Source organism: Dermacentor albipictus, chromosome 2 (genome assembly GCF_038994185.2).
Source record: "Dermacentor albipictus isolate Rhodes 1998 colony chromosome 2, USDA_Dalb.pri_finalv2, whole genome shotgun sequence".
Lineage (NCBI taxonomy): Eukaryota > Metazoa > Arthropoda > Arachnida > Ixodida > Ixodidae > Dermacentor > Dermacentor albipictus.
Genome location: NC_091822.1, coordinates 94,744,460 through 94,760,183, shown reverse-complemented (window position 1 = coordinate 94,760,183; position 15,724 = coordinate 94,744,460). Strand labels below are relative to the sequence as shown.

At 46.4% G+C, this 15,724-nt stretch overlaps 1 protein-coding gene across 5 annotated transcripts in view; it reads left to right on the top strand.

Moving 5' to 3' along the window:
- The window catches only part of LOC135902698 (uncharacterized), a 196,800-nt gene that overhangs the window by 164,954 nt on the left and 16,122 nt on the right, over positions 1–15,724 (top strand). For 4 of the 5 annotated variants that reach the window (XR_010564572.2, XM_065432919.1, XM_070533749.1 and 1 more), the window contains one exon: positions 12,185–12,310. The exons of the other annotated variant lie outside the window; for it this stretch is intronic. Coding sequence is in view for 3 of the 4 variants with exons in the window: in XM_065432919.1 (XP_065288991.1) it covers positions 12,185–12,310 (126 nt within the window). In the remaining variant the exon portion in view is untranslated. The remainder of the gene's footprint in view (positions 1–12,184; positions 12,311–15,724) is intronic. 5 annotated transcript variants of the gene reach the window in all.

The following is a 15,724-nucleotide window of genomic DNA, read 5'->3' as shown; positions in this document are numbered from 1 at the left end:
TGCACGTTCCGCGTCAGAGTTGGTAATGTGCTATCTCGTCTATTTACACAGGAAACAGGTGTAGCACAAGGTGGTGTGCTTAGCTGCACTCTATTCGTTGTAAAAATGAACTCGCTTTATGCTATCATACCACGTACAATGTTTTATTCTGTGTATGGAGATGACGTACAAATAGGTTTTATATCATGTAGTCTTTCCATCTGTGAGCGACATGCACAGCTTGGGCTAAACAAATTGTCAATGTGGGCTGACGAGAATGGGTTTAAATTAAACCCGCAAAAAAGCATGTGTGTTCCCTTCTCGAACAAGAGAGGTATATTACCTGAATCCGCTATTTACCTTGATCGACAACAGCTCCCAGTGAGCCATGAAGATAAATTTTTGGGCCTCATGTTAGACACTAAATTAAAATTTATCCCCCACTTGAAATATTTGAAGGCGAAGTGCATGAAGACAATGAATCTTCTGAAGCTCTTGTCCCGTACATCCTGGGGAAGTGACAGAAGATGCCTTTTGAGTCTGTATAAAAGTCTGATAAGGTCACGCCTTGACTATGGTGCTATAGTGTATAGCTCTGCTACGCCTAGTGCCTTAAAGATGTTAGATTCGATTCACCACTTGGGTATCCGTCTTGCTACAGGTGCCTTCAGGACTAGTCTTGTAGAGAGCCTGTATGTTGAATCGTACGAATGGTCTCTTCATCCACAAAGAGCATATTTATCTTTCTCTTAAACCTTGAAAGCTAAATCAGATATTCAGCATCCATGTCATTTTGCAATTAGCGACTTGTCCACTGCCAGGCTATTCCGTTACCGCCCAGCCATCAGGCCTCCTCTGTCCCTCCGAAGGGAAGCACTGTCAGAAGAAACAGGCGTCCCTTTTCTAGAAAATATCCCAATGGCTCCTACTCGGTTCCCACCGCCTTGGGAGTGGCAAACTATCCCCTCCAATGTGACATATCTTGCTTAGAAATATCGAAACGAGCGCCTGAGGCTCACATACAATCACATTTTCTTGAACTAAAAGAGAAGTATTCCTATGCTGAATATTACACGGATGCTTCGAAGTCTGCTGATGGTGTTGCTCACGCAGCTCTCGGACCATCATTTTCGATATCTGGGACACTAAACCCACACAAGCATCTTTACAGCGGAAGTATACGCTATACTCTCGGCTATTAAACACATCAGGCTCACAAACGTCGCTAAGGCTGTTCTCTTCACAGACTCCTTAAGTGTCGTGAGAGCACTAATTAGTTTACAAAAACATAAGAATTCTGTTTTGAATGAGGTGTATAACTCATTGTGCGCCCTATATATGTGCAATCAAGTGACTGTCATATGTTGAGTACCCAGTCACAAAGGTATAAAAGGGAACGAAACAGCTGATGAAAGCGCTACATCAGTAACTTTTAGCAACAGAGATGGAAATATTCCCATCCCTGCCACAGACCTAAAGCGTTTTCTACGCCGTAAATTAAGGAATCATTGGCAAGGCAAGCGGGATACACAAGTAATGAATAAGCTTCACATAATAAAACCAAAACTGGGGAACTGGACAAGTGGGAAAACAGCACGTTACAAGGAAGTAATTCTTTGCCGATTAAGGATTGGCCACACATACGGTACTCACTCTTATCTCTTGACCGGAGACGATCCCCCGACTTGTGGTAAGTGTGGCAATACTCTGACAGTACTCTATGTTCTTATTCAGTGCTCTGCAATGGAAACAGATTGGAAAAAGTATTTTTCTTCTGCATATCGTGAAAATACACCTCTTCACCCTGCATTTTTTCTTAGTGATTAACCGTTTTTTAACCTGAAATTAGTCTTACAGTTTTTATTGGACACAGGTACTCTCAAAATCATTTGGACAGGTAGTTTTTAGCCCACGACTAACAGCCCTTCTAATAAAAGGGCTCTCTTGAGGTTCTGCCATCACTGTTATGTGTTGTCTTGTTCCATCATGTTTTTTAACGAAACCCAATTGCCAGTGTCCATGCCCTAATCAGTGTCATCATTTTAGTGCATATTTATTTTACGTCGTTTACAGCGACAGTCTTTAGGCCTTTTTACAGCCATGTCACATGTACCATGATGAATCCACTGTCCACTGCATTCACAATACATTGTTAAAATTACCTTTTGGCATGGCGCTCTTTGGCCATACGTGGTCGTTGCGCCATTAAACACCACATATCATCATCATCACTTCCAGGTGATGTGCTCGCAGACCAAGGGTTCAATGTCTGCAAGTGTTCGGTTTTACTGTGCTAAACTTCATGTACCAGCATACACAAAGGGGAAGAAGCAACTTTCTGCAGCAGACGTCCTGAGCAGCAGGAAACTCGCAAGTGTAAGGATCCACAATGAGAGAGTGATCGGGCTAATCAGAAATAAGTATCTTATTCTGAAGGCCACGCTGCCCATCGACTATGTGGTTGGAAGACCTGGAGACAATTTGGCACCTTTTGACAAGATTGTTACGGTTTGCTGTGCCCTTTCCAATCTGTGCCTTTGAATAGTTGCAGCACTAAGAGAGTGTAACGATGACTAGGTGTGTCTCTCAGTTGGGCAAAGATGATGAAAGTTATGGATCCGAATCCCTCTGAGGAACTTTTCTTTACTTGGGTATGTTGCCTTAAAAAGGGAATTCGAATAAGTGTGTTGCGCTAGCCTTTAAAATAGCTGCAAAGTTATGCAAAACAGTGTTTGTGTGGTTATTCTTTAAATTCCATTGGTGCTCTGTACAATCGCACTCTCCGCGTGGCAAAGGTGAAATGTTTAACCTGTGACAGCTAAGTTGCAAGATTCACATTGTTTGTTCCTTTTTTTAAAATATTTTGTCTCTCTATGCCTTACATGTACCATGCTGTGTGCCCTGTATTGGTTATACAGCTTTTGCAGATACTAATCTGCATCACTGCTCTTGCCACTGTGCATAATGCAAAGTCTTAAGATGCGAACATTTCAATTTAGTGAGTGTTGTAAATGAACACCAATTAAAATGTTTTTACAATGCATCTATAATATGTATTTGTATTCTGATGATTGCCAGTTGCATGTGTTCAGGGCTCTCACTGACGCTGGTAATATGTGGAGTGTTTGCATACAAAGCACCGTGACATAGAAGGATTGAAGAATGCACTCTATCTTTTAGAAGTTCTGAAAGCCCTGCTTATTCCTGACATGACATGTTTCGTAGTCATTGCACCAAATTTCTTCACACTGGCAGGCTCAGATTGGTAACATGGGTGGAAGCGTGAACTGTGCTTAAAAAAAAAAGAGAAAAAACACTAATTCATCTTGCCTTTACTTTGAGGACAAAACCACTTCTTCCCCGCAGGGGCGTCTGCGTCAGCAGGCGTTTGGTGTGTTGCGACACCACGGACCCGAGCACACGAGGGTTGGACCCTCCCGCGTGTAGCCGTGCGCGGCTTAGCCGTGTCTGGGGAAAGGGGGATCCTGGGGGTTGAGCTGAGGCTGGGTGTTTGGACCTTTAAGGCCCCCCGGCGGAGGCAACACACCCTTTTGGCCTCTGCTTCACATAGACGGCACCCCCGGACTGACCCACCCGGGGGAAATCGGTAGTTGCCTTTTCCTGTCTCTCTCTCCCTACAACCTTCGTCTTTTCCTTACTTTCCACCTTTCCTGTCTCCTTCTTATTTCTTTATTACTTCCGACCTTCCTGGCAGCAAGGGTTAACCTTGTGTGAGTAGCCAACCTTGGTTATATCATATTGGGTTATAGCGGCAACGTACAGCTGGCGTTAGCAGGCCCTGTTTTTCAGACCCTGCAGTGTCCCCTTGTTGCACTCCATGGTGGGTGGCTGGCGTTGCTGCCGAAAACTACACGTCCACACATGGCTACTTCCTTCCCTCCACTACTTGATCGCCCTCAGAAAAGAGGGCGCACCGATGAAGTCTTTCAATTTTTCGGCCGCCAAAAAGAATCGTTCCCGCGTTTCCATGTTATCCATTCCGCAAAACCAGATAAACCAGTAAGAACTATCTCACCCTTCCTTGTTTCTAAGTCATTGACTGAAGCCTTTGGTCCTGGATATAAGGCGTCGAGGATGGCAAGCAGTGATCTCCTCTTGGAGCTCCGCGATCAAAAACAATATGAAAAATTGTCAACATTAGTGTCATTTGGGGAAACCCAAATAATTATAACCCCGCACCGCACGATGAACACCACCCGTGGTGTTGTCTCTGATGATGACTTGATGGAGCTCACTGAGGCTGAACTCTTGGAGGGCTTCAGTGACCAGAATGTTGTAAATGTTAAACGAATTAAGATGAGGCGAGATGGAAAAGAGATCAACACGAAACACCTGATACTCACGTTCGGCTCAAGTGTCCTTCCCGAGTCCATCGAGGCCGGCTATATCAAACTTCGTGTTCGACCATACGTTCCCAACCCTCTCAGATGCTTTAAGTGCCAACGTTTCGGCCACAGTTCACAGAACTGTCGAGGCCGGCTGACTTGTGCCAAGTGCAGTGACAAAGAACATTCCTCTGAAACGTGCCAGAACACTCCACATTGTGTTAATTGTGATGGTGAGCACGCCGCGTACTCGCGGTCGTGCCCTTCTTGGAAAAAAGAAAAGGAAATCGTTACAATCAAGGTAAAGGAAAACATAACTTTCAAGGAGGCACGGAGGCGGGTATCATACCTGCCCAAGAAAACCTTTGCCGATGTGGCGCGTCAGGGGGCAGCGTCACAACGGCCTCCGGCGGCTGTCCGACTCACAAGCAGTGAGTCGGCAGTTACGCCTTCTGCCCCCGCGGCGGTAGCAGCTAGCGCTGCTCCGTCAACCGAGGAGAAGGGACCATCGACCCCGAAGGTGGGCGCAGCCGAGGCTGCCTCAACTTCCCAGGTCCCTTCCAGCGCTGGCAACGGCCGGCGCAGCCAAATCCCCCAGGGAGCCCCATCGGCCTCCGGGCTGGTGGGCGCAGGGGTCTTGCCCTCCAAGGCAGGACCCTCGCTGGTAACTTCCCGCTCGCAAGAGCACGTGTCCGGCGCCTCACAAGAGGCAATGGACACTACACCTATCCTCCGGGGCGCCAAGCGCCTAAGGAGCGGCGAGGTTCACTCGAACGCTCCAGAAAGGGCAAGACCCTGATTACAGGGCCTCGAAGGGGCTCTGTAAATAAATCTCTGTAATTTACATAATCACTACTTCTTTTCTGTACACACAGCACCTATTTACTGCCAACATGGATACACAGATAATTCAATGGAACGTCAGAGGTCTTCTCAGAAACCTTGATGATGTGCAGGAACTCCTCCAAAAACACAATCCAAAAGTGCTGTGTTTACAGGAAACACACTTAAAATCTATACACACACACTTTCTCCGAAAGTATGTTACATTTCGCAAAGACCGCGAGGATGCTGTCGCATCATCTGGCGGTGTAGCCATTATTGCTGACAGAAGTGTAGCGTGTCAGTATTTAAAGCTCCAAACGGCCCTTGAGGCCGTGGCCGTTCGAGCCATACTTTTAAATAAACTCATTACCATCTGCTCTTTGTACATACCACCACATTATCAGCTTCACAGACGCGACTTAATCATTAATAGATGAGCTCCCAGAACCCTATATGATTCTCGGTGATTTTAATGCACACAGTAGTTTGTGGGGCGATCCACGCTGTGATGCGCGAGGTCGCGTCATTGAACAGATGCTTTTCTGTTCTGGAGCATGTCTCTTAAATACAAAGGAACCCACATATTTTAACCTAGCCAACAACTCATACTCTGCCATAGATCTTAGCATTTTATCGCCGACGCTTTTACCACATTTTAAATGGATTGTGCTTAACAACCCATATGGGAGTGACCACTTCCCAATAATCCTAACTACGCCGAAACAAGATCAACTTCCCCCGCAGGTCCCTCGGTGGAAAATTGACACAGCCGATTGGGAACGGTACCGAACTCTTACACACATGACCTGGTCTGAGATGTCCGGTATAGGCTTAGATGACGCTGTTGCATATTTTACAGCTTTTATACTTGATGCCGCATGTAAATGTATTACTCAAGCGAGCGGCATGGGTTCCAAACGGCGTGTTCCCTGGTGGAACGATGCCTGTAGGCAAGCACGGAAGAAGCAGAACAAAGCGTGGGCGCTGCTTCGCGATTCGGCAACAGCAGAAAACTTGGAAAACTTTAAGCATATCAAATCCCAGGCGAGGAGAACGCGCCGACAAGCAAGACGAGAGAGTTGGGCGAAGTACATATCAAGCATCAACTCGTACACAGATGAGAGCAAAGTATGGAATAGAGTGAAAAAAGTCAATGGGCAACAAACATATTCCCTGCCTTTAGTGAACAGCCACGGAGAAAGCCTTGAAGACCAAGCCAACTTTCTCGGTGCACATTTTGAATACATATCGAGCTCTTCACACTACTCCGAAACCTTCCTAAAGTACAAAACACAAATTGAACAGCAAAAATTTGAAAGAAAGTCTGCTAAAAGTGCGGCGTACAACAATCCATTCTGTATAGCAGAACTGCAGGCAGCACTAAGCTGTTGTAATACATCCGCCCCAGGTTCAGACCGCGTAATATATGAGATGTTAAAGCAACTACCACCCGAAACACAGAAAACCCTCCTCTACCTATACAACGTTATATGGTCTTCCGGCGAGATCCCCTCTGTTTGGAAGAAGGCTATTGTAATTCCCATTCTGAAACACGGGAAGGATCCTTCCTCTGTATCAAGTTACCGACCTATAGCGCTAACAAGTTGCCTCTGCAAAGTATTCGAAAAAATGATTAACTGTCGCCTACTACATATCCTCGAATCAAATAAATTCCTCGACCCATACCAGTGCGGGTTTCGTGAGGGTCGATCCACCAGTGACCATCTCATACGTATCGAGGCACGTATTCGTGAAGCTTTTGTTCATAAGCAGTTTTTCTTATCAGTATTCTTAGATATGGAGAAAGCTTATGATACTGCGTGGCGGTTTGGGATATTGAGAGACCTCTCACAGTTAGGTATACATGGCAATTTGTTTAGTGTTATTGAAAGCTATCTGTCTAATCGCACATTCCGTGTTCGAGTGGGCAATGTTTTGTCACGGAAATTTGTACAGGAAACAGGAGTGCCGCAGGGCGGTGTGCTGAGCTGCACGCTCTTTATAGTAAAAATGAATTCTCTTCGTCTATACATACCACGTAACATCTTCTATTCCACATATGTTGACGATGTGCAGATAGGATTCCAATCAAGTTCTCTTGCAATCTGTGAGCGACAGGTACAGCTTGGCCTTAACAAGGTCTCCAAATGGGCTGACGAGAACGGGTTCAGACTGAACCCACAGAAAAGCACATGTGTCGTTTTCTCGAGAAAAAGAGGCCTGCACGCTGATCCTGAAATTCTCTTGCATGGTGAGCGTCTGCCTGTAAACAAGGAACATAAATTTTTAGGCATAATTTTAGACGCGAAATTAACCTTTGTACCGCACATAAAGTATCTTAAAATCAAATGTATGAAAACAATGAATATCTTAAAGGTGCTCTCACGCACAACGTGGGGCAGTGATAGAAAATGTCTCATGAACTTGTATAAAAGCCTCATACGCACACGACTAGACTATGGAGCCATAGTTTACCAGTCGGCTACTCCAACTGCTCTGAAGATGCTAGACCCTGTCCACCACTTAGGAATTCGCCTGTCCACAGGTGCCTTTAGAACAAGCCCAGTGGAAAGTCTGTACGTTGAATCGGATGAATGGTCACTTCAACTGCAGAGAACATACTCGTCTTTCATGTATTTTCTTAGAGTAAACGGAAACAGTCAGCACCCCGCGTATAACACCATAAACGATTTGTCCAGTTGTCAACTTTTTCGCAGCCGACCCACAGTGGCAAAGCCTTTCTCACTGCGTGTCAGAGACATAGCTGAAGAAACAAGTTTTCCCCTGCTTCAATACCACCTTATGTCCCCTGCTATACGGCCCCCACCGTGGCAGTGGCAACCAATCGAGTGTGATACATCCTTCATAACTATTACAAAGCGCGCTCCCCTCGCGCATATACGAATGTATTTCCTGGAATTGCAACACAAATACTCCTGTCCTGAATTCTTTACAGACGCATCAAAGTGTAATTCTGGCGTATCTTACGCAGCAGTCGGTCCATCCTTTTCGGATACCGGTGTTCTGCACACGAGCACAAGTATCTTTACAGCAGAGGCCTACGCCATATTGGCTGCCGTTAAACACATTAAAGAATTAAATATGCCAAAGGCAGTTATATATACAGACTCCTTGAGCGTTGTAAACGCATTGAAAACTGTGAAGAAATATAAAAATCCTATAATTGTATCTCTCTATTCAGCATTATGCACCACCTATGCGTCCAGGCAGCATATCGTAGTATGCTGGGTGCCGGGGCACCGCGAGATTGCAGGAAACGTGTTGGCTGACCAGCTAGCCACATCCGTCCACGCGAACGCTGCAGACATTTCCACGACTGTCCCTGTAATGGACCTTAGGCCCTCCATAAGGAAAACGCTCAGGGCTTTCTGGCAGCGGCTGTGGGATAAAGAAACAGAAAATAAACTGCATCTTATCAAGCCATATCTTGGAAACTGGCCGCCGGTATCAAAGAACCGCCACACGGAAGTAATACTTTGCAGACTTAGAATAGGCCACACATACAGTACACACGCATACCTATTGTCAGGTGGTGATCCACCCATTTGTGATAAGTGTGGTGAGCCACTTACCGTGCTTCACATTCTGATGCAATGCAGAGAATTAGATGCAAATAGGAAAAAGCACTTTCCATTACCTCACCGGCAACAAATTCCACTTCATCCCCAAATGATTATAGGTATGGAACCTCTCTTTAAACATGAATCACTGTTTCAATTTTTAAAAGCTGTACATAGTTTTCATACTATAGCCCCAGGAAATCCGTAGCACATCCTCTTAACAGAGGGTTCTGCTGCGTTAGCTGCATTGAAAGAAAGCACCTGCCTCCCAGCCTTTGGGCTCAAAGGCTTTAAGGAGGCATATGTGCTATTCCCATATTCATGAATTTAGCCCCATGATCACTTGTCACTCGTCCTATACCCAGAGACCACTCCACGTATCACTGTCATAATTTTATACCTATATATCGTTTTATGCTTCTACGATAGCGACTAATTTTAGGCCACTTTACAGCCATGTTACACCCCATTATCGTAACTCACCAATCAGCGCTTAACACATCATTATCAGTCATGGCGCTCTTTGGCCACACCTGGCCCTTGCGCCACTAAACAACACACATCCATCCATCCAAAACCACTTCTTTGCTCTTGGCTTTTGCTCGAGTCCAAGACGGGAGAAGTGGAACCTGGAGAAGTGGAGAAGCTTGGAAAGCATCTTGTTCATGGTCCAAACCCCACATGACGGCAGGGACTTTGATGGAATTTTTTTTCGGGGTAGCATAATGACTTCAACAGCGATATGATAGTACTGGCATGACGCAGTGTCACAAGCAACCATTTTTGCAGTGTCTGGTCCACGGCAGAAACAGTATTCCACATCGTCAGACAGCTTGTTTTCAAGATTGCTTTGTTGCCTCGTGTAGTAGTGGCTAAATAGCTTGGGTAAAATTACCCTCTCAAAAAACTGCTTCGCCTGAGCAAGTACGTTGATGCAAAACTGATCATCACGTATTAATCTTTCAATGTGTAACGCCTTTGGTCCCCACACCACAAAGTCGCAGAAGTGAACCTGGCACAGTCATCTGGGTCTGGATTTGATAGTAGTAAGCGTGATCTATCTTCAGCTTAGATGTTCCACTGGTATCGCTCAAGCATGAATTCTGGGTGGTGATCTCGGCACCTTTCAGCAAAAATGGGCATTTCAACTCCACAATGCCTTTCCCGCAGCAACTGCATAAGATGATGGCATCTGGTGACACACTGATAAAAGGGTAAGCAGCGCTGAGGTGCAAACCAGACGAGTGGCTTTGCAAGTCGTGATGTTTGGTGACTTCGTTATCTGTGTAAGCTTGGAAAGCATCTCGTTCATGGTCCAAACCCCACATGACGGCAGGGACTTTGATGGAATTTTTTTTCAGGGTAGCATAATGAACAGCGATATGATGGTGCTTTCAATATTTGTGTGGCAAATGCTCTTCATTACTGAAGCTGTTACTTTGCCAGCCCGTTAAGGAAACCAGTCTGATGAGTTGCTCTGCTGTCTTATGGCAGCTTCAACTGACATTATTGTGTCCTTTCTAACTGAAAATTCAGATAGAAAGTTCTTAGCCTTCTTCATAAGCACATCAAGGTCATCAGCCAAGTTCTGCTCACTGTACAACTTTCTTGAGGAAGTTGGGATCGTACGGGCTCCTGGAAGCTCTCGCAATATTCTGGCAGCACTGAAAATAGTGCGGGTACAATGTTGGTGGTTTGGAAAGCTCTATAAAGGCCTCCAAGTTCCTCTTCTGTTGGGGGTGGGATGTCCACACGTTTCCTCGGTTCGACCTCTGTTGTGCTGCTGTTTGCATCGTCCAGCTTTCGCTTTTTCATCCTCGATGAAGTGAAATCTACTTTTGAGCCTCCTGAACTGTACTTTCTCCACATATGCAGGAAGCCAGATGATGCTGTTTGAGGTGCAGTTAATAGCATTCTTCATTCTCACACCAGTCTCAGCGGCATACAAGCAGGCTCCAACATGAGAGCATGCCTCTCCTGCTCCGGCCATAAAGGTGCAATGGGCTGTGAGCACAACCCCACTTTTTTTGCATAAGATGCACACTTGTAGTGGCTGGTCTCGCATCTTTGTGAATTGTTCACCTGGAAAGGAAATTTCAGGGTACACATTAACGTTGGGCACATCTCTGCACGAACTCGCGTCACTGTCGAACTTGTCGCGCACTAAGAACCGGCAACAGCAACAAGCCGAATCAGTTAAGGCAGGCCATACAAAATTGCGTGACGCGTAGCCGGTACATAGATTGGATGGCAAATCTGGGGCGATTGATATCCATTTCTTCACGCGCTACTAAATGCAAGAAAAATAAACTCTTTTGGTTTCCCATCTGAACAAAGCATCAACAGTTGCTATCATATGCGTGTAAAAAAAAACGAGGCGTCATCTGAAATATCCAAGGTACACGTGAAGAAATGGAGTCTAGCTTGACAGTTCTTTAAATAATCCTTTTGTTTACGTGAGTCCTCGCACTTAAACATTTGTGGAATGAATTAACGTTATTTCTCCTTCTCTATCGTTAAAAAGCAGCTTACGAATCCTTGCTACGTACGTCTCCAAGCAGAAGCACCTTTTCACCTTGTAGCTGTTTTGCAGACAGACCCTTCACCCAGCCGCTAGTAGAATTTTGCGCTTCGACTGACTTAAATGCGTTCACCTCCTCAAGGGTCAGAAAGTTTGCAGGGAAAACAAGCTAATTGTCGATGTCACTGTAACAAATCTCTTGGAATATGCCGACATCACTTGCCGTGTCCGTTCCCGGTCAGAGCGTGAAGAGGTCTATGTTTTCACACATGCGTCATTTTTCCGCATACCGCACGCGATCACACCCCGTGAGATCCAGGTGGTAGTTTGCCTCCAAAGGCTGCTTATTGAGAAGCGGCGTATCGCACGAATAAAACACCGCCAGCGACCGCGAAGGAACTCCGCATGGACTGCACCAACATGACCCGCGCGCCGGCGAGGAGGACGTCACGTGCAAGCCATGTATTCTCAGTTCCCACTGCAACAGATTTTTCAATTTGAGCGAGCGTTTGTTCCGTTTTCAGAGTGAAAAACGCGACATATTTGCCATTGATGTCCGCAAGAGTAAGCATCCGCCACAAAGATGGTAGCTGTACGCCTTCCATTTCACTTTGTGACTCCCTTCATAGTTTCAAGACTGGAACCTTGGCTATAAACGATCTGCGCTTCTTGTGCGTCTTCATATTGTCCCACACTTAAATGTGACAAGGCGAGACCAACCGCATTTCCAATGTTCTGCTCTCTTCCTTTGCGTTTTTCCCGGCGGCTTCGACAGGTACGAAAGAAGGTTCGGGAACACTTTCAGCACCGCACCCTCGGCAAATGTCGACGTGCCTCGCACCTCAACCCTCTGTCCATTGATAACATGCACATTACATTTTGATGTGTCCTGCTCATGAAAGTGTAAATCACACACACTTTGGATTTCGCAGGGAGTTCCCGGTCGGCACGAGGAATCGCTCTGTTCCACACCGAGCGAAGCATCACATTGCTGGGAGCACAGAAAAAGTGGCGCGCCGAGCTGTCGACACCGTTCCGATAGCCGCTTATGCAGCCAGGTACGCAGCACGTCGTCATCATCTGCTGATATTCTTAACCCATAAGACCAACGTGACCATATGGTCACGTTAGTCTGCACAGTGGATTTCAATTGAGATTGACAAAACGGCACCAAAATCGCCTTTGACTAGCCGTTAGACAGATGAGAGTTCCCTTTATGGATATCAAGCGGCAGCAGGTGTCAGTCGTTTTGTGGGAGCCCCTCGCAAAGGCGGGAATAAGTGTTGCTGTGCGAGTAGCGTCACCATGCATCACTCCAAGGGGTAATGTGTTTTTTTTTTCACTACTTGTTTAAGCGATAGTCGGAAATCCTTACCTCCATATGTCTCTTTGAATATGTGACCTTCGATGAGCATTTGTGAAAGATGTATATTTGATTAATTCATGAACGAGCGTGTTATCTTGCGCGTTGCCATATGGTCACGCTGGGCCTTTGGGCTACCTAACTTTTTTTTTTTTACTGCATTCTCATCTCTTGCACGGCTGCTGGTGCGTTCCCACAGTGGTTATTCCTTATTTTGTTGTCTGAATAGGTTGATGTTGGAATAAATAGCGAATATACTCGAAGAAGAGGATGACGACGTGTAAGTGATTTATATCGACCCGCGAAAGGCTAGCACCTATTCGGATGATGAGTCGGCCGATGAACACTGAGGTGGGCTCATTGACAGTCTAATCGGGTGGCAGCTATGAGCCGGCACTGAAACTGTTTTCTGTGACGGACGCCGCATTGGTGGATCCGACTCGGAAGATGACGACCCCGGCAGGCAAGGTGACGGAGCATGAGGGGTTTCTTCTGCTGTAGTTGCTGCGGCCATTCCTGCGAAATTATCCACTGCTTCTAAGTTGCCGAACGGTGATCTCCAGAGAAGCCTTAGCATAGTTCCCGACCCAAACTTTGCTGCTTACAGGGACTTTTCACTTGTTGAGTTGTTCGAAATCTTTTTTGACGAAGCCGTCGTGGAGCTGCTAGTCGAACAACCAAGAAAGTATGCGTTATTTATCAATATGCCCGATCCGGAGGTTACAAAAGAAGAATTAGGTTTTCTTGGAGTGCTCTTTTTGTCCGGCTATAACCGCTTGCCAGGGAAAAAGTGCTATTGGGACAGCGGCTTGGATATGCGCAACACGATGGCCTACAATGCTACGCGAAGAAATCGCTTCGTACAGATAATGCGATTCCTGCACTGTGCGAAATGCAAGCCTAACGCTTATTGACAAGTTGGCAAAGTTTGTCCATCCATGGCACTATTGAAAGCAGGGTTTCTAGAGCACTTTCAACCTGTGCGTCACGTGAGCTATGATGAAAGTATGATTATTATGGTCGTCATGGCTGTAAACAGTTTATACGCGGTAAAGCCTAGCGCTTCGGGTATAAAGTATGGTGCCTAAATGCCAAGAACGAATGGATACCTTGTAAACTTCAAAGTGTATCAAGGCAAGCAGGGTATCCCGAAACATCTCAAAAATGTGAAAAAGACTTCTCAAAAGCAGCGGCGCCACTTCTTCAAATGGTGGATGAACTCGCAGCAGAGACGCACGACCTTCCTTTCTTTTTCTATTTTGATAATTTATTCACAGGCATACCGCTGCTGAGGCATTTAAAGGCACAGGGCTAAGAAGGCACGGGCACAGTGAAGCAGAACCGTGTTCCCAAAGAGTGCCCTATCGCTCGACCAGAAATCCTCAAGCCCCCAACTCGTGAGCACGAAGAGCCCGTGCTGAGAGACAATGGGATAATTGTTGTCTGCTGGATGGACAATTCTGTAGTAACGATCGTAGGCACCATTCACGACGTAACGCCAATGTCATCTGCAGACTGCTACTCTCATGTTCAGAACAAGCAAATCAAGATGGCCCGCAAAAAACACTGTTGCTCAGTACAACTTTTATGGGAGGTACAGACCAGATGGATGCAAATGTAGGCGCCCACAGGATTGTAATCCGTGGCAAAAAGTGGTGGTGGCCGATTTTCACTTGACTTTGTGATGTATCGATCAGCAACGCTTGAGCGCTAATTCATAGCACAGGGTTCAATGTCACGCAGGTGGAATTCCGCAGGCAAATTCCACAAAGATACCCAATACGATAGGACAATAAGCATAGAGGACCTGGTCAATGAAGAATCCCAAAGACTCGCGATATCCTGACTGGTACACGGTATGACCAAGTGGCCCACTCTGTTGCACCAATACCTAATGGCAAGAGGTGGAGGTGTGCGTGAGATAATTGCAACAGTGCAGTGCACACACAATGCACAAAGTATGACGACGGCATGTGTATTCCATTATTTAAGCCATATCGCACTAAATAAGTGCTTGACGTGCTTGACTATTCGCTATTTGTTTTTTGTGATGTTTCATAGCTTGAAATAAATGTTTTTCACTTCGCGTATTTTACAGTAGCGTAAGGGCCCAGTGTGACTATATGGTGACGGGCTATATTTCATAAACTAATTAGGCAAGAGTAATAAACTTTTGCATGTGAATTATTAGTATAAAGGTAAGTTAGTATATTAGATTTATTTCAAGATAGCAAGAAAAAAAGAAATCGGCCCCTAATGGATCAACTCGGCGAAGGATACAGTTTCGCGGATGACATGCTTGCTGAAATTCGCCATCAACAACGAACCACAGAATACCACAGTGTTCATGCTGGAGCACGTGTACCCGGAGGTGCTCTCCAGATCCAAGGTATCGCAAGCGATCAGCGCGGACCCAGTCCTGTCTCAGGTCGTCAAGGCGGTGTCCCGTGGGGAGGAACTGGTGCAGCAGGCATATAGCCACAAGGCCGCTGAGCTGAGCTTGCAGCAGGGCTGCCTACTGTGGGGTTCCAGGATGTTGATGCCTCAATGTCTCCGATCCAGGGTCCTGCAGTTGCTGCACACGGGTCATCCCGGTGTGAAAAAGACTAAGATGGTGGCCCAGTCCCCTGTTTGGTGGCCTGGCCTGGACCAGGACATCGCTGAAATGGTGCAGAGCTGCCAAATGTGCGAGTAGCATCAGCGGGCCTCACGTCATGTGGAAATCACCCCTGCTCCCGCCTGCATGGGGATTTTGGGGGGCCCTTCAAAGGCCATTACTTCCTGGTAGTGGTGGATGTCTTACCGAAGTGGGTGGAGGTTCTACCTGTCACCACTCCATCAGAGGTGCGACCATTGCAGTGCTGCGACAGGTCTTCGCCGCCCAGGGGTTGCCGGATGTCATTGTGTCCGACAATGGTCCTGCTTTCGCCAGCACATAGTACCTGGCCTGGCTGAAGAAGAATGGAATCCGCCGGATGATGGTTCCGCCGTACCACCCTGCTTCAAATGGTGAAGCCGAGCGGGTGGTACAAAAGCTCTAGAGCCAGACTGGGAATTTCCAGACGCAGATATCCTGGATACTGTTTCAATATCGGACCATGCCCCACTA